At 40.0% G+C, this 25,514-nt stretch overlaps 1 protein-coding gene across 3 annotated transcripts in view; it reads left to right on the top strand.

Annotated features, from left to right (window-relative positions):
• The window catches only part of LOC105466916 (serine/threonine kinase 32A), a 150,441-nt gene that overhangs the window by 90,703 nt on the left and 34,224 nt on the right, over positions 1–25,514 (top strand). For all 3 annotated transcript variants that reach the window (XM_011716113.3, XM_011716112.2, XM_071098253.1), the window contains 2 exons: positions 15,948–15,985; positions 25,163–25,252. In XM_011716113.3, the coding sequence (XP_011714415.1) occupies positions 15,948–15,985; positions 25,163–25,252 (128 nt within the window). The remainder of the gene's footprint in view (positions 1–15,947; positions 15,986–25,162; positions 25,253–25,514) is intronic.

Here is a 25,514-nt window from a genome sequence, read left to right as displayed (position 1 = left end):
AATGTACATGGTAAAAAAAAAGCAGTGATCCCCTTGTCTAAGACATTTAAATGATAATAATTCTAGCATTCTGAGACTAGGGTTCCTGGGCCAGAGAATGCAAAAAGCAATACAGAAGAGATGTAGGCTTCTGAATACTGTGATTCTTTTTAAAATCTCCTTCTTCAAAAGAATCAGCATGATTCATGTTGTATTTGACTTCAAGATAACAAAACACCTTTTAGTTACTTAGAAAGATTAGATTGTAAAATACATGCTGAGTTCCTACAAATTAAAAGTGAGAATGAAAAAAAGCATCAGTGAAAGTACAGTAGATCTCCCGGACAAGGAGAGGCCATCTGCATAAAACTGAAGATGTAAAACACGTGACTTCCTACTTTTAGATTAAAATCTACATTTTGCCTTTGGACATGGTAGAAGATTCAAAATTACCCATAAACAGTCAGCAATACATGGAAGTAGGAGCAGCAGTAGGCTGCTGTTTGCTTAGGGCTTCCTGGGTACCAGGCTGCCTGCTAAGCACTTGTTATGAGTTATTTCAGTCTTCCCATAGCTCCAGGAGGTTGATGGTGCTTTGTCCCCATTTCACCGTCAATGAAACTCTGGTTCTGAAAAATTACTTGCCCGTGGTTGCATGGCTAGTAAGTGGGGAAAGCATCATGTTTAGGAAATGCAGAGCTCTTCACCACTCTCCAGCCTGCAGATGTTCAGCGTGGCTGCAGCTCTGAGGAGAGCACAGGACACGTATGCATGGCCACCTGCCTCAGGCACCTACAGACGGAAGTGGCACATGTGGAACAGACAGACAGAGAACAGCCTAAAACTGGAAGCTAAATTGTGTGAGAAAGACAAGTACTTCAGAGAAGATGGTGTGGAGTCACAAAACAAGTTTCATGAGAGCTCATACAGAGAACAGCCTAAAACTGGAAGCTAAATTGTGTGAGAAAGACAAGTACTTCAGAGAAGGTGGTTTGGAGTAAGAAAACAAGTTTCATGAGAGCTCTGAGGATGTAAAGGGGACTTTTAACAGCCAAAGCACACAGGAAGTCTAGCCTAGCAAGAGGAGTTCAATGGATGGAAGTCTCCACTTGTTTCCCCGAGTTAACATAGAAGGGGTTCTTTGTAAAATTCTGTTTTCACTTCAGCTTTTCTGCCAGAAATGTCTAGTGTAGTGATGTTTTTTAAAAAAAACTGTAAGATCTGTTTCTGCCATACATCCCCATTAAGACATAAATGGAGTTTTATTTTGTGGATGTTTAAAAATCCATGGACTTGCACTTTTGGTCGTTTCTCAAATACGTAGAATATTCAGCTAGTTCTCTTCAATTTCAGAATCTTTCTTTTCTATAGTTGTTAAAGACACAGGGTTGCATAATAACCATTAGGTTTAAATTGTGCAATTAGACAACTTTCTTATTAGTCAAGAAGTCAAACTTTTTGTGTGAGTACAGCTTTAGTTTCCAAAGAATGGCCAGTTTGAAGTATAATACTCTCTTTTGCTTACTTGAAATCTGCAAATAAATGCTTTAAATTATGGACAAAGTGATTATTTGCTTGTATTTAAAAAATAAGGAAAACAAAACTCATTACAATCTCTTCTACAGGGTTAGTACTATTTTATGTGTTGATTGCCACAGCCTCTCCAATGAACAATCTGGTGGAAAGCAATTATTTAATATTATATTCCAAAGACAAATTTCTGTTTACTCCCTTGTCAGATCTTAAAGAAGACTCAATTATGAATTTAAACTAATGAGATGGATTGTATGGGACAATTAAATAGTAAGTCATCTTGGGTCAAAATGCCATTTGAGTGGATGGTTGATTGTTTTCCCCTCTGGGAATTACCCCCCACTATAATGAGGTTATAACTCACTGTTTTCTAAATTTTTATAGGAATGAGATAAAAATCTAATTAGAGCAATTGGTGCCAGTAATTGCAGTACTACAGAGAGAGCTGCAAACATTTCATCTCCTATTGAGTACCGAAATGTTGAAGAGAAATAAAATGTATGACTGTCTAGAAAAACACAGGATGGTAGTATTTTTATTTATCACCTTTGCTTTCTTTGCTGTATTCATTGGAACCAATAACTGATGCCAGATTCATTTTAGGGACTGTATAAGATGTAGATAGAAATTATTTCTCACACATGACCTCTTGGGCTGGAGTAGCTGCTTATGGGAAGTTCCTATCATTCTTCTAGAAATCAGTAACTTGACAGTGAAGAAAAAAATCTTAGGAATAATGCTTCTAGTCCAAGTATTTATTCAAAAATTATTTCTTGAGTACCTATTTGCCAGTGTTCTGAATGCCAGGCTCCCATGGGGAACAAGACAATCCCCCTGTCATGTGAAGTTGTTAATATCATAGTGTGAAAAATAGTCAAGTAAACACTTCAACATTAACATCAAATGTTGTGGCATGTGCCATAAAGAATGAAAGCTGTTATGTGCATATCCCGAGCTATGCATGTGTGCTTGCATGCATGTGCACGTGCGTGTGTGCACACACACGCACACGCCCGCACACACACACAGAGTATGCTTAGCTGCATCTTCCCAATGCTCATGGTTATATCTCTAATTGTAGCCTCTGGACCATGATATTCTATATAAAAAGCTGTTTTATGCCATTGGGTATATATATACTTAAGGTATATATATACCTATACTTAAGCCTATACTTAAGCCTCTCCTATACTTAAGCCCTCATGGGTGGATACTACACCTCACTTATGTTTTAATCTCCAGCAACTTGCACTGGGTCTAAACTAGAGTGCTTGCTGGATAATTCAATGACTGAACAAATGAATGAGGACAGTATGTACATGTAACCACTGGGAGAGTGCAGAAGGTAAAGGTTGCTGTGGAGGATGTCACCTTCAGCAAGTTCTCAATTTATTCCACACATTCCTCTGTGCGTCCACAGCTTGTGGGGTTCTGAGCTACCTTTCCACTATGCTGGATTAGTTTTGTATGCTGTGTAACCAATTCCCACAGACCCAGTGACCAGAAAGAACATACCTTTATCAGCTCACAGTTTCTTTGGGTTAGGGGTCTGGGCACAGTCTAGTTGGATTCTCGGCACAGCTGCCATTAAGGTGCCAGCCAGAACTGGGTTCTCTTCTGGAGGCTGAACTGGGCAAGCATCCACTTCCAAGCTCAGTCAGGATGCTGGCAGAAGGTATTTCCTTGTGGCTGTAGGACTCGTGGTGGCTACTTTCTTCAAATTTAACAAGGAGAAGAATACTGTAGAGTGAGTTGGCTAGCAAGACAACAGAGTACATATACTTGAATAATGATGTATAACATCGTAACATAACTCAGTCACAGAAGTGAGACCATCACATCTGCCATGTAATGTCAGGTGGAAACAAACCATAGAACCAGCCCATGCTGAGGGGCTGGAAATTATGCAAGGGTGTGAACACCCAAAGCTGGGAATCCTGGGGTCACCGTACAGTCTGTTCACCACATTTCCTCTAAAGAAGTTGCACTGCATCACAGTTCGATACCAATTTCTTCTATGACCTTAAATATAGCCCTGAACTTCTCTGTCAAGGAAGAAGTGAGAAGGTTTCAACAAGTGATCAGAAATGATTCTTTTATATCTAAGACTCTAGGATGATTTCCTCTCTACCCTGATAGGCTGCTCTTCCAAGTATGACCTCCTCATTGTTCCTCTGCTCTACCACACACTCGTTCCCCTCCCAGAAGGCTGCCCAACTGTAGTGACCTGTCTAGAGAGGCTGTGATAGTGACTTGTGATAAATGGCTATTAGCACATTTACCAGTCAATGTCTTGTTTGCAATTCGGTTGTGGGCCAAAATTATGTTTGTTTTAACTGAGGTCTTTAGTTTATTTCAGGCAGAGATCTGGGCTGGAATGTCACCTTTGTGTCTCATTCTCACACACTGTACTATCTTAGCAGTCACATTTTATTTTCTTGAGATGATAATTTATAGGAAAAAATAAGAACTTTCTGCAGCTAGTCATTGTAGTCAATGATCGCTGAGTGACAGGTAAGCTCCTAATAAATAAATTCGCCAACACAGTGACACCTCAGGTTTCTGAAGCATGTGGGAATGAGTCATCTGGAGAGATGCTTTTCTAATTCCTGGAAGTATTTATTTCTTTCAGCTCATCAGAGTTTTTTAACTATTTAATTTATACTACAAAGTACCTATGTCACTTTTTTAATGACTTAACAGGAGCTATCACTCATTGCTTATACCAAGAACTGGGTACTGTGCTAATTGGCAGGTTCCACACACCACCTAACTTCATAATCAACAATGCTGTGAGGGGAATAAGCAACATGCCAATATACAGTCAGTATATGGGGACCAGATTCAAATGTAGAATTACTGTCTTCAAAGGCCCTGTTCTAAATATAGATGCCCTTACTTTCACTCTTACAATAATAAGATATCCTCAAGATCAGATGAGCTGTTCAGTGCTGTTTACCCAATGGCATAAAACTTCACCTTAGATACATATTTTAGTGGGTAGGTACTATATGTTAAATTGTGCTCCCTCAAAAAGATTTGTTGAATTCCTAACCTCCAGTGCCTCAGACTGTGATCTTTTTTGGAAAGAGGGTTTTTACCCAGATAGTCAAGTTAGAATGAGGCCACTAGTGTAGGCCCTAATCCAGTATGACTGGTGTCCTTATGAAAAGAGGAACTTTGGACACAGAGGAACGTACATAGAGTGAAGATGATGTGGATATAGAGAGGCACAGGGAGGATGACAGGTGAAGATGGGGGATTGATGTGATGGGTCCATCAGCCAAGGAATGCCAGAGATTGACAGCAAACCCATAGAAGCTGCAAGATACCTGGGAGGAGTTTCCTTGTGAGGTTTCAGAAGAAGCATGGGCCCTGCTGGCATCTTGATTTTGGACTTTCTACCTCCAGAACTGTGAGAAAATAAGTTTCTGTGTTCTTCAAGCCACTGTTTGTCATACTTTGTGACAGCAGCTCTAACAAATGAATGTAGTAAATACATTTTTATTGTTTTCTTTGCTGCTAATATTTTCATCTTTGCTTCTCTAGTAGGTGCTACTCAGAGCACCTTCTGTCCTCACTCCTAACATGCTGCTTACAATACATTATGGGATAGAAGACCAAGTGGCAAAACTTGTTAGTATTGTTTGTTAAATTAAAGTAATCCAAGAGAATATTCAGTAAGTCAAGTCCAATGGCTTTAGTATATGGTAACCTATTTTAATGTTGCCAGAGACTATCTTTGCTTACTTTTGTATTTCAGGTTTGGGAAGATATTTTCAGTATCTGTGGCTTTTTTATACCATTTCTCTTGCTCAAGGTGTTTTGTTTTGCTTTTATATATCTATTAGGAAAGTTAAATCTTTTCCATTTTACCAAAGCTACATGTCCAAGTATGAGAAAACTTAAAGTCTAAAAATTATGTGATTACTTACATTGTGTGTGTTCTGTTTGATGCTGGCTTTCTTTCAGTGTGTTGATAATAGTTTCTGTTTGTTGCAGTGGAATAATAGACTTTGGTTTTAGGCTATCATCTGTGGGCATTAAGAAAATGCCCTTTCTTTTTGTTTTGGTAAATCTTCTTTTCAGTAGACCACAAGCCCTTGCAAATGTTCTCTTTTTCTAACTCTCATAGCAGAAGGGCCACTTGAGCCTCAAAACAAAACGGCAGTGCAGTAATGAGGGTATTAGGTTGATGTGTTCTATTCAGCACCTGCTCCCGAGCTACCGAATAATGAATGAGCATGAATTACACATTGTGAAAACAGGAGAATCTGCCTTCTTTGTGTTGTAGGCATCAAGCAGTTTCAAAAGGGCTTTGCAATTGTGTTTCTCACACAAAGCCACCCATTTGTGAAAACCCATGTGAAAAGGCAAAGAGAACTGCTTGTGTACAGGTTAACATTTAACTAGACAGGCAGAGCTTTTAATAATTTCTATAAGGTTAAGGGTTTCGTTAATATGCAACCTGTGATTTGGTCCAAGTTCAATTTTACTTTGCCCAGAATACATTATAATATAAAGCTTAAGCTTTATTCTTTCAGGTTTAGTTATTTAACATGTAACATTGATCAATTATGCATGTTGGACACAGAGCTCTGAAAAGAGCTTTGACGTATAAAACTATGGTTTTAGTCCTCTTAGAGCTATGATGTTTGGTAGGTTAGGTGAAATAGACACATTTTTGACTTACAATATTTTCAGCTTACAATGGGTTTATCAGGGCGTAACCCATTGTAAGTTGGGGAGCATCTGTACAATGGTACAGATATATATATATATAATGCATATAGTTTTATATCCTTTTAAGACATAATATGAAGATATTTTATTTGCTCAAACCTTGTTATGCAGTTTTCCACTGTAATATTCACATGTTGACAGTGAGGCTATTTGCATAGTGTTTATCACCAGCAATGGACAGCAGCATTTGAGTTACATAGTGGCTCTGCCAGTTACAAGACGGGCAACTTGGGTAAGACACTCAGCATCTCTCAACCTCATTTGTTTTATCCGTAAAATGAAGATAGCTATACATACTTCACAGGCTGTGGTGAAGATATATTCTAATGAATATACAGTCTTACATAAAAACATTCAATACATTCTAGCTACTCATGTATATTAATTTATGATACCCATTTGCTTTGAGTTATCTTCTTTGCAATAAGCTGTGGGAAAAACTTACTGTTCCTTCTCATACTCCAGGATACATCATCACCCAAATCATTATACATTCTTATATAATGCAAACATTAAGAAAGAATAATCATCTCACTAAAAAGCAGAGTGTGGTATGTTAGCGAGATTAAGAGGCTTTGGAATAGTTACATCAGGGATCAATTTGTGAGCTGTATGACTTTAGGCAAATTAATAAACTGAATTTCTTTAAATTTTGTTAAATAGGTATAATAGCATTATATATAAGAAAGCAGGAAAAATATGAGCAGCTCCTGTGATAATGCCTGCAAAATCAGGAGTGCTTAATAAATGGAAGCCACACTGTGATTTTCCAGATAATTGTGAAATAACTATGGGCCATTACAAAGCCATAGGAAATTAGAAGTGAGGAGTAATTTGGAGGTTGGCAAGCCCTACCTTCATCTAAAGGCAGAATTTCTTCTGCAGTCTCCCTAACAAGGAATCATCATACCTCAGGGACGGGATAGTCACTACCACATAAAGTAGTTCATTTTCAGACATGCGTAATCATTAGAACGTTCTTCTGTTGGTTCACAAATAGCCTTATGTCTCTGTTGCTGCCTGTTGGAGTTTTACTAAGTGTGCAGTCAGGCAGAGCTTCCACTCAGTAACCACCCACTAGTACTGTTGTACTGGTAATTTATGGATGGCGGCCATTCTTACTGGTCCATGTCCCATTCTGATTTGTGTTTGTGCCATTTTTAAGTGTTTTGAATATTAACCCTGATATCAGATAAACATGGAGTCTTGACTTTTTCCATAGTAGTGAATAACAGTGGAATAGTAACATCAGATTTGTGTGCCACTGTGGTCCCATCTATGAAATAGGGATAATAATTGTATGTGGTTCATAAAGTTGTTTGAGGATAGTGTGGAATAAAGTATAAAAAGGGCTTAGCTTGGTTTCTCAAATACTGCAATAAATGAAATCTGTCATCATGATGCTGTCACAATGGTTCAATAATTGAAAACATTGATTCATCATTTAACATCCTCAGCTTATCAGTTTCTCACTATCTAGCTCTTCTTACACTGGACACTTCCTAAGTATTCGTTCGATGTTTTCTGGAAGTTAGTTGAACAATTACTGTGTGCCAGATACTACACAGTAGTCCCCCTTGATGCATGAGGGATACATTCAAGACCCCCAGTGGATGCCTGAAACTGCAGATATTTCCAAACCCATATATACTATGTTTTTTCCTTTTTGTACATACCTGTGATAAAATGTGATTCATAGAGTAAGAGATGAACAATAACTAATAATACAACGATTATAACAATACACTGGAGTAAAAGCGTATGAATGCAGTCCCTCTCTCAAAGCATCTGATTGTACCATACTTACCTGTTTTTGGACCACAGTTGACTGTGGGTAACAAAGCAAAACTGCAGATAAGGGGGGAATACTATACTACGAGTTTTATATGTGCCATTTAACTAAATCATTACAACTCTATAAAGTAAATATGATTATTGTCCTCAGTTACAGATGCAGAAGGCTGAGTCTCAGAAAGTTTTATTACTGACATGGTTTTGTTCTCAACAGAAAACCTCATAATGGTTTAAACAATAAAGAGATTTATTATCTTATAAAATCAGAACACCCAGATGTGTGCTGGACTTAGAGGGTATCTTGATTGAACAACTCAAGAGTATCACCAATTAACTGGTTTTTTTTTCATTCTCTTCTCTCCTTTCCATGTGGTCACTTCATCCTCAGCTTTTTCCTCCCTGTGATTGCAAGAAAGCTGCCTGCTGCCCAGGGCTGCATGCTAAATTCTTTAAATCTAAAGAATCACACTCCTTCTCAAAACTTTCCCCAGGACAGCAAGGAAGCTTTTTCCTCAGAAGCCCACAGCGTAACTCTTTCTGATACTCAGTGGCTTAAATTGGGTCATCAGCCCATCCCTGAACCAATAACAGGGCCTGTGGGATGGGATAACTCTAACTTAGACCTGACTCACATAATCCTTCCCTACAATCAGGGTGGAGCAGGTTTCCCAAAGCACATAAAATACAGTGTGTGTGTGTGTGGGCATGCGCACGCACGCACATGCACGTGTGTGCATGTGTGCATGAATGTGTGTGTTACAGGGAAGTGAAAATACCCAATTGAAAATTGAAATGATTAAGGGAATGAAGAATGCATATTAGAAAGGCAACCAAAATGACCATTAGTGAGCTGCACAGTCAAGATTTGAATCTCAGCCATTTGACTACAGAATTCATACTCTTAAACCTCTACTATCTACTGCTTCCCAAATCAACCTAGAAATCCTTGGGGTTGGATAGGATCATTTGTGTTTGAGACTATTACCAACATTACTAAGTACTATACTAATATACTCATGCAACCTAAAGCATATATATATATGTGAAGAGTGTATATGTACACACATATATACATACACATTCATACACTACACACAGTATAGCCTATACAGGGCTCATGTTTAATCCACATACACTGGTCTGGTCATATCAGTTGTATTTCAGTGTATGGGCTGATGAAGAGCTCATGCCTGAACTTTCCTGCTACTCCAGCCCCTTTTCCAATCTCCCCCTCATTCCCCACCTGCTCCCTCCCTTGACCCAGAAACTGAAGTGCTAACTCCTGGCCCAGGAGAGGTCCTTCAGGGCACTGCCCCGGGCTTCCATCACCATCCCTTCTGATGACTGATGACTGTGTTGTTCTAGTTGTTAAATATTTTGTCTATCACCTCTGGTTATTTGTAAGTATATATACTTACATGGAATACTATATATGCCCACTATACTTCAGTAAACTTTAGTATGCTAAGCTCTAAAGAGTTTAGATCATTTGTCCAAGATTACATAATGAGTGACTGGGATTACAACCAAAGATTGTCAGGTACAATCTTAGGAGGATGATACCTAGTAGTCTTTAATCGTCTAACCCTGACAGCTTTTCACTTCTGCCCCTGTTCCAAACTGTTTTTCCTTATAATTTTCCCTCACTCCCTCTTAACATAGGTCTGTTTTTTGAGACCAATAGCCCATGTGTGACACCCTAAATAATATGTTACAGAATTATATGTATAGTATTTTTCCCCTCTCCAGAACTTGGCGATGGCCCAATCTAAGAGACTGTTATGTGGCAAAGAATTAAATACAAACTATGGACCATCAGAAGGCCATGGGACACTGAAGGAGTTGATTTTGGCTTGGATATGCCAATTTCCTTGTTTGCTATTTTCATGTACATGTATCTGGTATAGGATTGCAGGGTGAGCAACTTGACTCCAGGGGAGACTCAATGAAGGGATGTAATTAGCCTGTTAACTCCACTAATGTCTTGTAAAGTCATTCAAGTGAGAACAGCAGATATATCAATTCCTTCTTGGATCCTGCCACAAGGAGCACTGTATTTCCACTCTGCTATTTATAGTTCTCACAGCCGGAATCAGCTGGTTCAGCAGGACATGGCTCTTTTTGTTCTATCAAACCAAGATGCAATGAAAAATTTCCAAAGTGTGTGTCTTAGAATTTCCCTTTATCACTCCCAAAATTCCATAGTCCCTCTGAAATCATAGGCTCATAACAGGCATAAATCACTTCTTATTTATTACTCTTACTCTAATACATACACATACACTTACTAGAAAGTCAAGTTTCTTGGTTGACCAATGATAAATACAGTACATCTGGCACACAGGGTTTGTTTGAGTTGTTTTGGGGGTGGGGATTGGTTGTTTTGTGTTTTGTTTTGTTTTCTCTTCTCTTCTTAGGGGAAAAAAGACATGCAGGGCTTACTATTCCAAGAATTTGAGAAACCAGGGAGCCAGGATTCATTCATTTTTATGACAAATAGTTACTCGAGCACCTACTTTATTCTTGGGTACCTTTATGAGTCCAGGAGCTGCTGCATTGAACAATACAGAAAAGAAGTCATGTAAGTTCACTTAGAACTTACATGCTAGTGGGGACTGGGGGTTGAGAGAATGAAGCATTTTTACAAAGAATGCTAAAAGTGAACTATGGGCAGGAATTGAGGATATGAGAGTTTTGATGTATAAAGAAAAAGTGACAAGGTCAATAAGTGGTGGTCTTAGTGTGACAGATATGCCAGTTTGGAAATTGTATTGGATAAATGCTAATCAGGGGCTAGGCTGTAGTTATGACAAGGGAATGATTAAGGAAGTGAGAATAAGGAAACTATTGGTGTAGGGTGGATGAAAAGATTCTTGGAGGCAAGTCAAGGAACTGAGAGGCCAGGGTGTTGGATGGAGCATTCGTGTAGACACTGAAGTCACCAAGAATGATAAATAACTAGACAGAATTCGTCATTAGCTATCTGCTTATGATATTGATGTGTTTTGGCTGTGTCCCCATCCAAATCTCATCTAGAATTGTAGCTCCCATCATCTCCATTTGTCATAGGAAGAATGCAGTGGGAGTTAATTGAGTAATGTGGGTGGGTTTTTCCAATGCTGTTCTTGTGATAGTGGGTGAGTGTCATGAGATATGATGGTTTTATAAAGGGCAATTCCCCTGCACATGGTCTCTTGCCTGTCACCACGTAAGATGTGCCTTTGCTCCTCCGTCACCTTCTGCCATGACTGTGAGGGCTCCCCAGTCATGTGGAACTGTGAGTCCATTAAACCTCTTTTTCATTATAAATTACCCAGTCTTGAGTATGTCTTTAGTAGCAGTGTGAGAATAGACTAAAAAAGTCAGTTGGTATGAGGAGTGGGCACTGCTGTAAAGATACCCAAAAATGTGGAAGCGACTTTGGAACTGGGTAACAGGCAGGGGTTGGAACAGTTTGGAGGGCTCAGAAGAAGATAGGAAAATGTGGGAAAGTGTGGAACTTCATAGAGACTTGTTGAATGGCTTTGACCAAAATGCTGATAGTGATATGAATGAAAAAGTCCAGGCTGAGGTGGCCTCGTGTGGAGATGAGGAACTTACTGGGAACTAGAGCAAAAGTGATTCTTGCTATGCTTTAGCAAAGAGACTGGTGACATTTTTTCCCTGACATAGAGATCTGTGTAACTTTGAACTTGAGAGAGATTATTTAGGGTATCTGGTGGAAGAAATTTCTAAACAGCAAAACTTTCAAGAGGTGACTTGGTTCTCTCAAAAGCATTTAGTTTTATTCATTCATAAAGATATGGTTTGGAATTAGAACTTAGGTTTAAAAGAAAAGCAGAGAATAAAAGTTCAGAAAATTTGTAGCCTGATGATGGAAAAGAGAAACCTATTTTCTGAGAAGAAATTCAAACTGGCTGCAGAAATTTGCATCAGTAATGAGGAGCAAAATGTTAATTGCCAAAACAATGGGGAAAATGGCTCCAGGGCATGTCAGAGGTAGCCCCTCCTATCACAAAGCCCTGAGTCCTGGGAGGAAAACTGGTTTCATGGGCTGGGCCCAGGGCCTTGCTACTTTATGTAGTCTCAGGACTTGCTGCCCTGCATCCCAGCTGTTTCTAAAGGGGCCAACATACAGTTCAGACCATTGCTTCAGAGAGTGCAAGCCCCAAGCCTTGGTGGCTTACACATGGTGTTGGGCCTGTGGATGCACAGAAGTTAAGAACTGAGGTTTAGGAACCTCTTCCTGGATTTCAGAGGATGTATGAAAATGCCTGGATGTCCAGGCAGAGGTGTGCTACATGGGCAGAGCCCTTATGGAGAACCTCTGCTAGGGCAGTGTGGAAGGGAAATGTAGGTTGGGAATCCACACACAGAGTCCCCACTGGGACACTGCCTAGTGGAGCTGTGAGAAGAAGACCACCATCCTCCAGACCCCAGAATGGTAGATCCACCAACAGTTTGCACCTTGTGCCTGGAAAAACTGTAGACATCCAGTGCCAGCCAGTGAAAGCAGCCAGAAAGGGGGCTGTACCCTGGAATGCCACAGAGGTGGAGCTTCCCAAGGTTGTGGGAGCCCACATCTTACATCAGTGTGACCTAGATGTAAGACATGGAGTCAAGATTATTTTGGAGCCTTAAGATTATACAGCCTTGCTGGATTTCAGACTTGCATGAGATCTGTAGCCCCTTTGATTTGGCCAATTCCTCTTATTTGGAATGAGTGTATTTACCCAATTCCTGTAACCCCATTGTATCTAAGAAGTAACTAACTTGTTTTTGATTTTACAGGCTCATAGGCAGAAGGGACTTGCCTTGTCTTAGATGAGACATTTTACTGTGGACTTTTGAGTTAATGCTGAAATGAGTTAAGACTTTGGGGAATTCCCAGAACTGAGGGTTCCTACCCATTTTAGGCCATATAGGTAGCCTCCAGACATTGCTAAGGCATTTGTAAACTGTCATGGTGCTGGTGAGATTGTCTTTTAGCATGTTCATGTATTATAATTAGTGTATAATGAGCAGTGAGGATGACCAGAGATCACTTTTGTCACCATCTTGGTTTTGGCCAGCTTCTTTACTGCATCTTATTTCTATCAGCAGGGTCTTTGTGACCTGTACCTTGCAAAACCAGTCCTGCTAATCACTAAATTCCTATCTCACATATTCAAGATGGAGTTACTCTGGTCTGAATGCCCCTGACAAGAGAATCCACACTGTTCAAATCCCCCCAGTTGATTCTGAAGCATATCCAGGCTTATTATCTACTAAGTTAAAATATATTATAGACTACTTTCAATGAAAGAAACATATTGTAAGTTATTTCATATTTATTTTTACTTGAGAAGACTGAAAAGGTAAAGAAGTGGTGCTAAAATTTAAAACTAGAAAATCTCAACTTGCTCTAGTAGGAATTTTAATAGAGCACACTAAGTTTCTTTTCATTTTCTCTCTCCTGGTATATGAATAAACAACCTTCCATACTGCAATTTACCCTGTAGTGAATCAGATGTTACCCTGTTATGTTTTGGAGAAACTATATAGTTAGAATCTAAGCTTAGGTAATTATGTTTACAAATCCACTTTCTCTTATACATTTTTCTTAAATTTTTCTTATATTCTTTCTCTGAATTTGCAGTAAAAATACCCCTTTCCCATTCTATGTCATTGTTCTTTATGAAGCTTTCTCATCCTCTCCATCCCAAGGGAACTATGTCTGATTTATCTTTAGGTTTTCTGTATCTTACTACAGTGACTTACCAAAGTAGGTAAATATCTGATGAATAAATGAATACAAGATTTAATTAAGAAGTATCACATTAAACTAATTGTTCCCTCTCTGATCTCCGTGTTATTAAGTTTCAAAGTAGTTTCTGGGAAAAGTAGTTAACACAACGATGTATGGATTCAATAAATAAGAAAAATGGTGCTCAGGGATTTAACAGAAAGCTCATAAAATGTCAAATCCACAGCAATTAATTTCTCCCAGTAAGTCCTCATAAATTCAGGCCAAGAAATTTTATACTGATCTTGCCTCACTCAACTCTCATCCATCCTTGGTAGGGCTCCTCTGGGCCTCTTTCTCACCTGGCAAACAGTACCTGATGCTCACTGGATGTAGATCTGAAGAGGTGGAAAGAGCCAAACACCTGGTTTATCTCTAGCTTTATGCTGCAGAGAGTATCTGATGGTGTGCCACAGTGCTCTGTATATACTGTTAGGATCAGCCTTCTTGAGTGCACTGGAATTTCTCTGGGTGTCATTAAGTTCTTCATTTACTGACCATGAGGCACTGGGATAGAATATGATATTAATCAAGAAACCATCCCTGACATCATGGTCCACTTGGAAAACTTGCAGAGATTAGAAAAATTTTTTGAGTCGGGATTTTGCTTTGTTGCCCAGCCTGGAGTGCAATGTCTATTCAAGGCACAATCATAGTGCAATGCGCCTCAAACTCCTGGGCTCAGGTGATACTCCCTCCTCCACCTCCTGAGTGGCTGGGACTATAGGTACACACCACCGTGCCTGGTCAGAATATTTCTTTTAGGATGTTATAAGACCTATAGTTATTTAATTATTATTCCTAGGGTAGTTAGTGAAAAGATTTGGACCAATCTTTTACACACTGAGGTACAGCAAGATAACTATAGTTAGTGACATTGTATTATATACTGGCAATTCGCTACATCAAAGTATCATGTTGGCCACTTTAAACACACAATTTTTATATTAAAATGACTGAAAAAATAGCAAAGTAAAAAAAAAAAAAAATCCATAGGAGAGCACAAAACCCACCTTCTTCCAATGAAGGGAGTAGTCTGATGGTTAATACTTGGAGGATAGAATGATAGAGTTTGCAAAGCCTTGGTGAATATTATAGTAAGGAGCACTCCTGAATCAAAGAATCACATTGTACTTTATAATAGCCCTCACTTTTCCACTCTCAGATTTTTACTGCCTTTCCCTAATGTACCATTAAAGCCCTTCAGCCTAAATTCATAGAATCCATTAGGGAAGAAATTCTGAAGCTGGTTTTGGGAACACATTTTCAGCCTTGTCAAATGGCTTTCATGCTGCTAGAATAATAATACCTTAATCTTTGACAGACCAAGTCTGTCAGCTTACTCTTTACTTAAAAATATTAATGAGTAATAAGTCCCATTATCAATAAACAGAACCAAGTGTGTGATAAAGTGTGATAAATGTTACAGTGGAAGAAGTATCCCGTGTGGTCAGAATATATGGGGTTAGGGGGAATTTGACCCAGAATTGAAAAATCAGGAAGGCTTCCTGCAGGAAGTGGCATCTGAGCTGTGAGGTTAAGGGTGAAGCTGTGTTGTCTGAGTGCACTCAGTGAGAGGACTCTAATTCAGGCAAAGCAACAGCAGGTGTGGATGTGAGGAGGCAAAGGGAGACAGGGGGTGGTTGTATAACTACATTATCAATCATGTTTTTCCCATTTATAGTCTTTAAGTTCACATCATCTGTGTAATTCTAGAGTTACATAAGAAAATGATGCTTAATACTACTAATGTTACTTTATGGCACTGTAAATGCTTTATATGATCCAATGGACCAATATCTACATGCTTAGATACAATATGCTATAGGAAGTTTAGAGTCTGAGTTTTTGAATGAGAGAGGCCTTGGTTCAGAGCCCGGTTCTTCCATTTACTAGCTCCGTGACCTTGGGTTAAGCTTCAGTTTTCTGATTTAGAAATTGGGTATTTTCTGTTTCATAAATTTACTGTGAGAATTGAATGAGAAGATGAGTATTGAGAAGCTAGTACATTGTTTCAACTCTAGTTGGCTTTCTTGAGCATTTTCTTGCCCCTACCCCTAAGTTCTGTTTGTTTTATTATAAGCAACTTTCTTTTTTCTTTTTACTCCTCTAGGGATATGAAGCCTGACAATATTTTACTTGATGAACATGGTAAGTGAGTGATTTCTTTCTAATCAAGTACATGACATGCATGTAGAAAAGTTTATTATTCCCAGCAGAGGGGTATTACACATGAAAAACATATTTTGCTCTATTCAGTTGAGCTGTATGTACAAACTCCTCATAGACAATATGGGGGAACTTTATTACTTATGGCAGGTTATAGTACAACAATACGCCCTTAAATCACATTGAATTTACCTAATGAGAAAATCCTATTCTACTCCATTTTCTCCCACTACTATATTTCTTCAAGAAAACCATCACAATTTTTTAGTGTTTTTTGACCTTAATATAACACACAATCACCTATTTTTTTATAATGATACAGAAGGCCTCAAGCTGAGAGCATCTGGCCAGCAATAGCATCTACCTAGACATTCATGACATTATTTTGTTGTCATTGCATCCACTACTTTTTTTATTATTATTATACTTTAAGTTCTAGGGTACATGTGCACAACACGCAGGTTTGTTACATATGTATACATGTACCATGTTGGTGTGCTGCACCCATTAACTCATCATTTACATAACGTATATCTCCTAATGCTATCCCTCTCTGCTCCCCCACCCCATGACAGGCCCAGGTGTAAGATGTTCCCCTTCCTGTGTCCAAGTGTTCTCATCGTTCAGTTCCCACCTATGAGTGAGAACAACTGCATCTACTTTTCTGCATTCCTTCTTATAAAAGGCAAATTGGTTTTACATTTGCAAATTGATTTTTACATTTACTTTGATATCACAGAAGAATACTTACATCTTAGGGTCATTGTAAAGACTGACCTAATACATGTAAAGTACTTGATGCAGTGACTGTCATGAAGAAATCACTCAATAAAAGTCTAATATTGGTACAATTTTTGTGAGGTGGTCGTGGCTTTCTCCCCTTGGAAAGGAAGCTGGAACTGCTTCATCTTGTTTTATATGGTTTTGTCTATGCCGGCACATGACTAATATGTACCAATGTATATCAGAAGAGATAGCAAGTTTTCTCGTTAAAAATTTTAGTTTGCGAAAAACCAGTTAAAGAAAAACATAAAAACGATAAAAGTATATGTGTTATCCAGATTTGTGATATAGGGATATGGCAATAATCAAGATGGTGATAAGTGAATGCTGAATTTCAAGAACTACTGATTATACCCTCTAGAATAACCTTTTGCCCGCAGTGATTCAATGTGTATAATTTCTTCCTAATATTGATTTTTGTGTATATTTAGATTTATTAGAACATCAGGGAAGATCTGTAGGGCACACAGACTGTATGTTATAAGTGTTAACAGTGTCAATAAGCTCTTTGTTATGTCTTTAGAAGGCTGCTAGATGAGGAGAGTCCTAAATCTTAAAAGCTCCTTACTCAATTTTTACAAAAAGGATTTGCAAGTGGAACTGAAACTCCAAGTACCATCTATTTCTCATTATTTATTTACCTAGTTTTGAGCCTGATTTGCCTGATCCCACCTGTGCTCAGGGGGCTAAGAAACACTGGTATATGACCTCTAATTTCAAAGCTCAGTGTCATTACTTATTTATGGACTGTCCAAAAAGATTTTTTCCACTTTCTTCCGATGCCTTATTTCTCCCTTACCTTTACTGCTTCTGACATTTGAAAACAGAGTCTCTGATTCTCAGAAATGTAAGCAATGGTGAGATTTAGCATGAAGGTGACTTTCTTTAAAATACCAGCTATTCAGAGCTAGGTATAGTGGCAGGCACCTGTAGTACCAGTCACTTGGGAGGCTGAGGCAGGAGGATCCCTTGAGCCCAGGAGTTTGAATCCAGCCTGGGCAGCACAGAGAGACTCTGTCTCTTGCTGGGGGGAAAAAACCATTACCACTAGCTTCTTTTCTAGCCTAGAGAGGCCACCTTTGTGGAACTTAGGGAAAAGTGCTCCCTCTGCCCGCCACAGCTTCCTGACAGCACATGGCCTACCAAGGAGAACCCAAGTTAGGATTTAGTCCTCACTTGCTCCCTCAGCTGGGTGCCTTTGTGCATGATTTCTGCTGTTCTGCCATTTATAGAGGCCCTGAATGGAGGCATGTAGGTCCTATCAATCCAACACTTTCTAAGCTTTATCCTCCATTCAGAGAACAGTGTTTTCACCCCAGGTCTCATCCATGGCTTCATCTTATTTCTATCATTAAGACATCCTGTTCTCCTTCAGTCAACTTCTTCCTCCTCATTTTCTTGGCGACTTGGTCATTGCAGATGAAGAAAAACCTGAAGAAATCAATTAATCTTCAAGTTTAACCACCCTTAGAGACTACCCTTGTGAAAGATTAATTGTGTAACAGTGTGGCTAAGAATGTGAATTCCGGAGTCAGATTGCCTTCATTCAAAACACACTTCACTCATCTACTTTTTTTTTTTTTTTCTTTTTTTGAGATGGAAGCTCGCACTGTCACCCAGGCTGGAGAGCAGTGGTGTGATCTGTGCTCATTGCAAGCTCCACCTCCCGGGTTGATGCCATTCTCCTGCCTCAGCCTCCCGAGTAGCTGGGACTACAGGTGCCCGCCACCACACCTGGCCAATTTATTGTATTTTTATTAGAGATGGGGTTTCACCATGTTAGCCAGGATGGTCTTGATCTCTTCACCTTGTGATCTGCCCGCCTCAGCCTCCCAAAGTGCTGGGATTACAGATGTGAGCCACCGCACCCGGCCATCTCACTCATTGACTAGTCCTGAGAGGTTTGACAAGTTGCCTAAACTTTGTCTTAGTTTTTTCAGGGATCAAAAGAACACTTACATCTTGGGGTCATTGTAAAGACTGACCTAATACGTGTAAAGTACTTGATGTGATGACTGTCACAAAGAAATCACTCAATAAAAGTCAAATATTAGTACAACTCGTATGAGGTAGTCATGGCTTTCTTTTCTTGGAAAGGAAGCTGGGAATGCTTCATCTTGTTTTATGTGACTTTGTCTATGCTGATACATACCTAATATGTACCAAATCTCTACCAGATAGAATCTGTAAAAGCTGTCTTTCCCAAATAATTATTTTGATTTCAGAAGTGATATACCAAATATTCTGCTTGTCTACTTGTTAGATCTTGTGTTTAAACCATTTTGTTTATCCCTTCATCCTCAGGTAACTACACTTTCTGTGTCCATTTGCTGTCTTTCATGTGTGCAGGGGCAAGGGCGCAGTCATGACATTTTATTCTTTGTGGAGCTGGGGCTCTGTTGCTTACAGGATACAAGCCATCATTCCAGTGTGCCGGAGAGAGAGTCTCAGGCTGCCCCTGTTATCTGGTGTCTTATTTACAAGGGCTGCTTTCATTCTCAACGTTTTTTAAAATTTGGTCCATGAATTAAGAAGAGGCTTTTCTGTATTATATTCCTACCCTAACTCAATTTGAAAATCAATTGCTTTGGGAAAGATTGTGTATGAATGGTACAGAAGTGAGCAAACAAAAAAGACCGAGAGCCCTTTTGTAAACATTGTCTTAGGGATCTCTTTCCGGAGATAATAATTTTTCTGGAGTTATTTACTTTCTGTTTGTTCAGATTCTGAAAAAGTAGGACTCTCAGACATTACTCAAGGAATGTAACTAACCACTATTCAATGAATAAATTCCTGTTTTTCACCTCCCCCCAGCTCATTACGTACAGCTGATCTTGTGAGAATCAGCTGAACCACAAATCAATGCCTGCTTTTTAGAGTGTCTGCTGGTGTGACTTTCCATGTGGAGCTCATATTTCAAGACTTCATTTGCCTTCTCTATCTCCATTTACAATATTTCCTCCCTGATGGGCTGTCGCATGGGCCTCTTGTGTGGAAATTTCAGCCACTGTGAAGGGTAACCTCCTGTCTCTCTGGTGCCTCCTATGCCCATCCCTACAAGTGAGCTGTGTATCACACCATGTTGCTTACATTTTAATGCAACACGATTCAGTAACAGGCAGAAACTTGTATTCTTACTGATTCATATTCTTTATATTCATCTGAAAAGACTGACATTTAAAGAAGCCAGTTGTAAAATGGGAAATCCTCTGTGTGAATAAATATTTCTTGTACATCAGAATTTGCCTTAAAAAATGTTTTTAACTTAGAGCACATCTGTACTGTTCTCCCCAAATGTCCCATTTACTAGTTCAGAGCAAGATGGCATTAGGTCTTGTGTGACTCCCGACCCACTATCCTAATGTATATTTTCATTTCCTACCAATTTAAGTACCCCATCCAATTCTATCAATTCCATAGTGTCTAAAATTCTTGTATTTTTCTTATTCAGGAAATGCTACAATTAGAGGAACAGTAATATATGCTTGACATGTCAGAGAAAATTAGGTTTCTTAATACCATCCTGTTACAAGGAATAGAGGCAAAAACTTAGTGTAGGAGGTGAGAAAAAAACCGAGGCTGCCATTTTAACAGCCTTTTCATTGCAGAGTCTCAACATGTGCCAAAAGATAAAGTGGACAGTTTCCTTTTAAAACAACATACAGTATAGAATACAGTAATTTATCCCCAGATAATCACTCCCTAGGTAGTACCTAGGGCTATGCATTTTCAGCAAGCAGCTCAGAAAAATGTGGGGCACATATTCTAAACACCTGCAAGTAGGAGAGACTTAAAAGTTGGGAGCAGTGCCAACCAAGTGGTTATGGTGCCCTAGAGTACTGTGTTGATGACAGAGATCCTCAGGCTCTGCACAGGAGCAGTAAGAGTGGAAATGATGACAACAATGATGACTGGATTCAATGGCATCATAAGATGAATTCAGATTTTTTTATATAATCCTCTGTCCCAAGCAATAGAAGCAAAAAGAAAAGGCAGAAACTCTCCCCTAGGATGGGAAATTAGGAAGTTCTGAGGCTTGCACCTGAAAAACTTTTCACTAAGGTAGTGATTCTCAACAGGCCATGATTTTGCTCTACTGCTTCTCCCTGCATGGGACATTTGGTAATTTCTGGAGACATTTTTGATTATCAGGATTCCAGCCAGGGTTGGGAGGTGATATCAGCAGCTAGTGGGTAGAGGCCGGGATGCTAGCAGGCATCCCGCAAAGCACAGGACAGTTTGCACTACAAAAAATTACCAGCACCAATATTTCAATGGTGCTGAAGTTGAGAAACTCTGCTCTAAGGTTCACCCAAGGCCTGGGCTTATGAAAAAAGCCAGAGGAGTCCTTCATTCCCAAGGCAATTCCTGTGTCCTTCAATCAGTAGGAGAGTGAACCCTTTCCTGTGATCCAGCAGTCAAATTTCATTTTCAAAACACAGAAGGCTTTGGGAGGCCGAGGCAGGTGGATCACGAGGTCAGGAGATCGAGACCGTCCTGGCTAACATGGTGAAACCCCGTCTCTACTAAAAATACAAAAAAAAAAAAAAAAAAAAAACCTAGCCGGGCGTGGTGGCGGGCGCCTGTAGTCCCAGCTACTCGGAGGCTGAGGCGGGAGAATGGCGTGAACCCGGGAGGCGGAGCTTGCAGTGAGCTGAGATCCGGCCACTGCACTCCAGCCTGGGCGACACAGCGAGACTCCGTCTCAAAAACAAAAACAAAAACAAAAACAAAAAACACAGAAGGGAACCTGGCAGATAGGTCACCATGGTAAGTAGAAGCGAGGCATGGCTGTAGCCGGACCTGGGACTGAGTCTTAGGACCAGCATTCTGTAAAGTTCTGCTTTCATTGTTTAGCTGAGGAGCACCAGGCTAGAAGATCCAGTGGAAACTGACCCTCAAATAATTTCTCCCTGTCCTTAAATAGGCATCCTGGAAGTGGACTAGAACTCTGAGCCAATCAGAAATTGTTTTAGGTTTTCAGTTCTTTGGTCTTGTGATACAGCACACAAAGTTTTTGGTAGATTCACAGCCTGACAAAGGGATCCTAGACAAAATTCTAGGTCTAAACTCCAGCTCTGTAACTTTTGAGTTTTTTGAACTTAGCCATAAATGACTCATACATAAAATAGGGCCTACCTCACTAGGCTAAAGGAGAAACTGTGCAACAACATTTTGAAAACTGAATTAATCATGTAAGTGTAAACAATACTTAAAAGGAAAACATTCAACATTCTTTCAATTGACGTGTAATGAGTACTCACCAGAGTTGAGATGTTCTGCTAAGCCAGGTCCTCTTTTAAAACTGTAATATCAAACTTTATTAGGTCTCATAATCACCTGGAGGGCTTATTTAAACATTGGTGCCCAACCCACAGAGTTTCTGATTTAGTATAATAGAGCTCAGGGAGGAGCGGGGTGTAAGAATTTGCATATCTAACAAGTTCCCAGGTGATGCTGATACTCCTGGTCTGGGCACTACATTGTAGGAACCAATTGGCTCTAAAACCTTCTCTACCTTCCACTTCTACATGAGCATAGATAATCTTGTAGCTGAGTCAGCTTGGAAAATCTGTGCAGACTAAAGTAGATAGCTGCATGTCTGGCTGCTCATCTGAATCACCTGTGGAATTTGTTGTTTTTACTACAGATACCTGGCTCCCCTACAAGTCCCACTGAATTGGAGTTTCAGGAGACCAAAGCCCAGGCACATGTATTTTGCAAAATTACACTGACGTTTCTGATAATGACACATATCAACAATTAAACGCTTACTTCTTGCCAAATGCTGTGCTAAGTCTCCCGTAATCATTATTTCATTTAATATTTCCAATAACCTCTTGAGAAGACTATGATTAGCTTTCCAACTTTACAGAGAGGATAAGTGACGTTTTCAAGGTAACACAGCTAGTTAGTGGTAGAACCTAGACTTGAAGTCAAGCAGGCTGATTCCAAGAAATGGGTGCTTCACAACCGTCTCCAGACTCACCTGATTTGTATTAAGCTTTGTGACTCACTGGTCCAACACTATGAGCAGAACCTATGGGGAGAAAGAGAAAAAGAAAAAACAGAGACAACCTATGCTATGATAGGGTAAGTTATTGAAATCAGGCATTGGTGCCACTCCAGCAAGAATACCTTTTAACTCGATGAGTGCTACCTTTACTGCAATATCATCACATAAACAAAGCCAAAACACTTTCTGCACAAAATAAAATCCTGGTGATAAAGGCAGTGACATTTATGTTTAGCAGCAGGCTGGATACTATCAGGGAGCAGACAATGAAGTTTAATATGGGGAATGTGGACTGTAGGCCCTGGAAGAATCTGATGACATGCCCTCCAGTTACAGCTGTATCTCATCAAAACCACAGACACATGGAAATGGAAATGCCAACACTTCAAGATTCTCTGAAGCAGATGACTGTCATGCCAACAGCTAACATAATAGGCTTGTCTGCCTGAGTTTTTGGCACTGCCCTTTTGTTCCCTCTAGCTGTAAATGCAGGGACCCTAGAGCACCTCAGAGAGTGTGCTCCCTGCCAAATACAAGTATTAGACCCACACTATATTGCTTTGGGTGTTAAAGCTGAGAGAGACCCTAGAGATCATTTAGTCTACCACTTCTTTTTTATATAAAGGAAAATTTAGATCCACCTTGGAAAAGGACTTAAAGTCTACTATGTGTTAGAGGCAGAGTTCAAGGCAGAACCCAGGCCTCCTGGCTCCCGGTCTAGTGCTCTTTATAGAATCCCTTTAAAAATGAAACTCATTGGCCGGGCGCAGCGGCTCACGCCTGTAATCTCAACACTTTCGGAGGCCGAGGCAAGCAGATCACGAGGTCAGGAAATCGTAGAACACCCTGGCCAACATGGTGAAATCCCATCTCCACTAAAAATAAAAAAATTAGCTGGGCGTGGTTGTGCACGCCTGTAATCCCAGCTACTCGAGAGGCTGAGGCAGAAGAATCACTTGAACCCAGGAGGCGGAGCTTGCAGTGAGCCGAGATCACACCATGACACTCCAGCCTGGCAACAGAGTGAGACTCCATCTCAAAAAAAAAAAAAAAAAAGTAAATTAAATTATTTTTATTTATTTATTTATTTATTTTATTTTGTTTTATTTTTTGAGACGGAGTCTCGCTCTGTCACCCAGGCTGGAGTGCAGTGGCGCGATCTCGGCTCACTGCAAGCTCCGCCTCCCGGGTTCACGCCATTCTCCTGCCTCAGCCTCCCGAGTAGCTGGGACTACAGGCACCTGCCACCACGCCTGGCTAATTTTTTGTAATTTTAGTAGAGACGGGGTTTCACCGTGTTAGCCAGGATGGTCTCGATCTCCTGACCTCATGATCCGCCCGCCTCGGCCTCCCAAAGTGCTGGGATTACAGGCGTGAGCCACCGCGCCCAGCCAAAAATTACATTAAATTAAAAAAAAAAAAAACTAAAGTTGATCTCCCACCCGCCCCCCCCCCCCCCCCACACACACACACTATCCCTTGATAACAGTTATTTTGTTGGGGACTGATGAGGCCAACCTGAACTATCAGACAAAAAATATATACAAAAATATTTTAGAAAAACTTGGAGAAAACAGATGCTTTCTTGGCTAGGGAATAAATATTCGTATCCATACTCATGCCACTTTTGTAGTAATAATATTTGCCTCTCACTTTTCTTTTTTTTTTTTTTTTTTTTTTGAGATGGAGTCTCATTCTGTCACCCAGGCAGGAGTGCAGTGGTGTGATCTCAGCTCACTGCAACCTCTGCCTCCCAGGTTCAAGTGATTCTCCTGCCTCAGCCTCTCAAGTAGCTGGGATTACAGGCACCCATCACCACACTGGGCTAATTTTTAATTTTTTATTTTTAGTAGAGACGGGGCTTCACCATTTTGGCCAGGCTGGTCTCGAACTCCTGACCTCAAGTGATCCACCTGCCTCAGCCTTCCAAAGTGCTAGGATAACAGGGGTGAGCCACCGCGCCCAGCCTGTTTGCCTCTTTAAAAAATATAATCCCGTAAGAGATGTTTGGAAACGTGATACTTTGAGTATCTTTTGGCTGTCTCCTTCATAATATTCATAGGCTAAACCAACTTAAAATGTCACCAACAGACAAAATATGCCTAACTAGAATTACTTAACCACAAATTCTTAACTACTAAGGGTAAAACTTTCTGAGGCTGCACTCCAGACTTACAGAGACTAATCATTGCATATCATGAAATGGAGAATTGCTGGTTTAAGACCATATTGGCCTTGAGATGGACTGCAACTAGCCTACAAGAATTAACAGATTAATTGGGTGCTTTCAGTTAGAAGCATGGTTGTGCCACTGGGTTGAATGGAACTTAACTTTCTGTGTGGTTCTTCTCTCTCTGCAGGGCACGTGCACATCACAGATTTCAACATTGCTGCGATGCTGCCCAGGGAGACACAGATTACCACCATGGCTGGCACCAAGCCTTACATGGGTATGGGTTTCATGAGTGGCTTTTGGTTTTCATTCCTGTAAACACCATCTATTATAGGTGGAATCATCTGGGACTTGCAGCTAGAACTGATAAGTTCCTGTCTGACTCTACCTGTGGAGCTTCCGATTTCATGGGTCTTCTCCACTAGCAAGCACCCAAGATGATGTTGATAGGAAAGGACCATTGATTACATTTTGAAAACTTATTTCATGAGTCAAGGAAGACCATTTGTACCCACTTCCTAACAAAAATATTAACTAAT

Source organism: Macaca nemestrina, chromosome 6, assembly GCF_043159975.1.
Source record: "Macaca nemestrina isolate mMacNem1 chromosome 6, mMacNem.hap1, whole genome shotgun sequence".
NCBI lineage: Eukaryota > Metazoa > Chordata > Mammalia > Primates > Cercopithecidae > Macaca > Macaca nemestrina.
The sequence above is the reverse complement of the archived record's forward strand: the minus strand, read 5'-3'. Positions and strand labels throughout refer to the sequence as shown.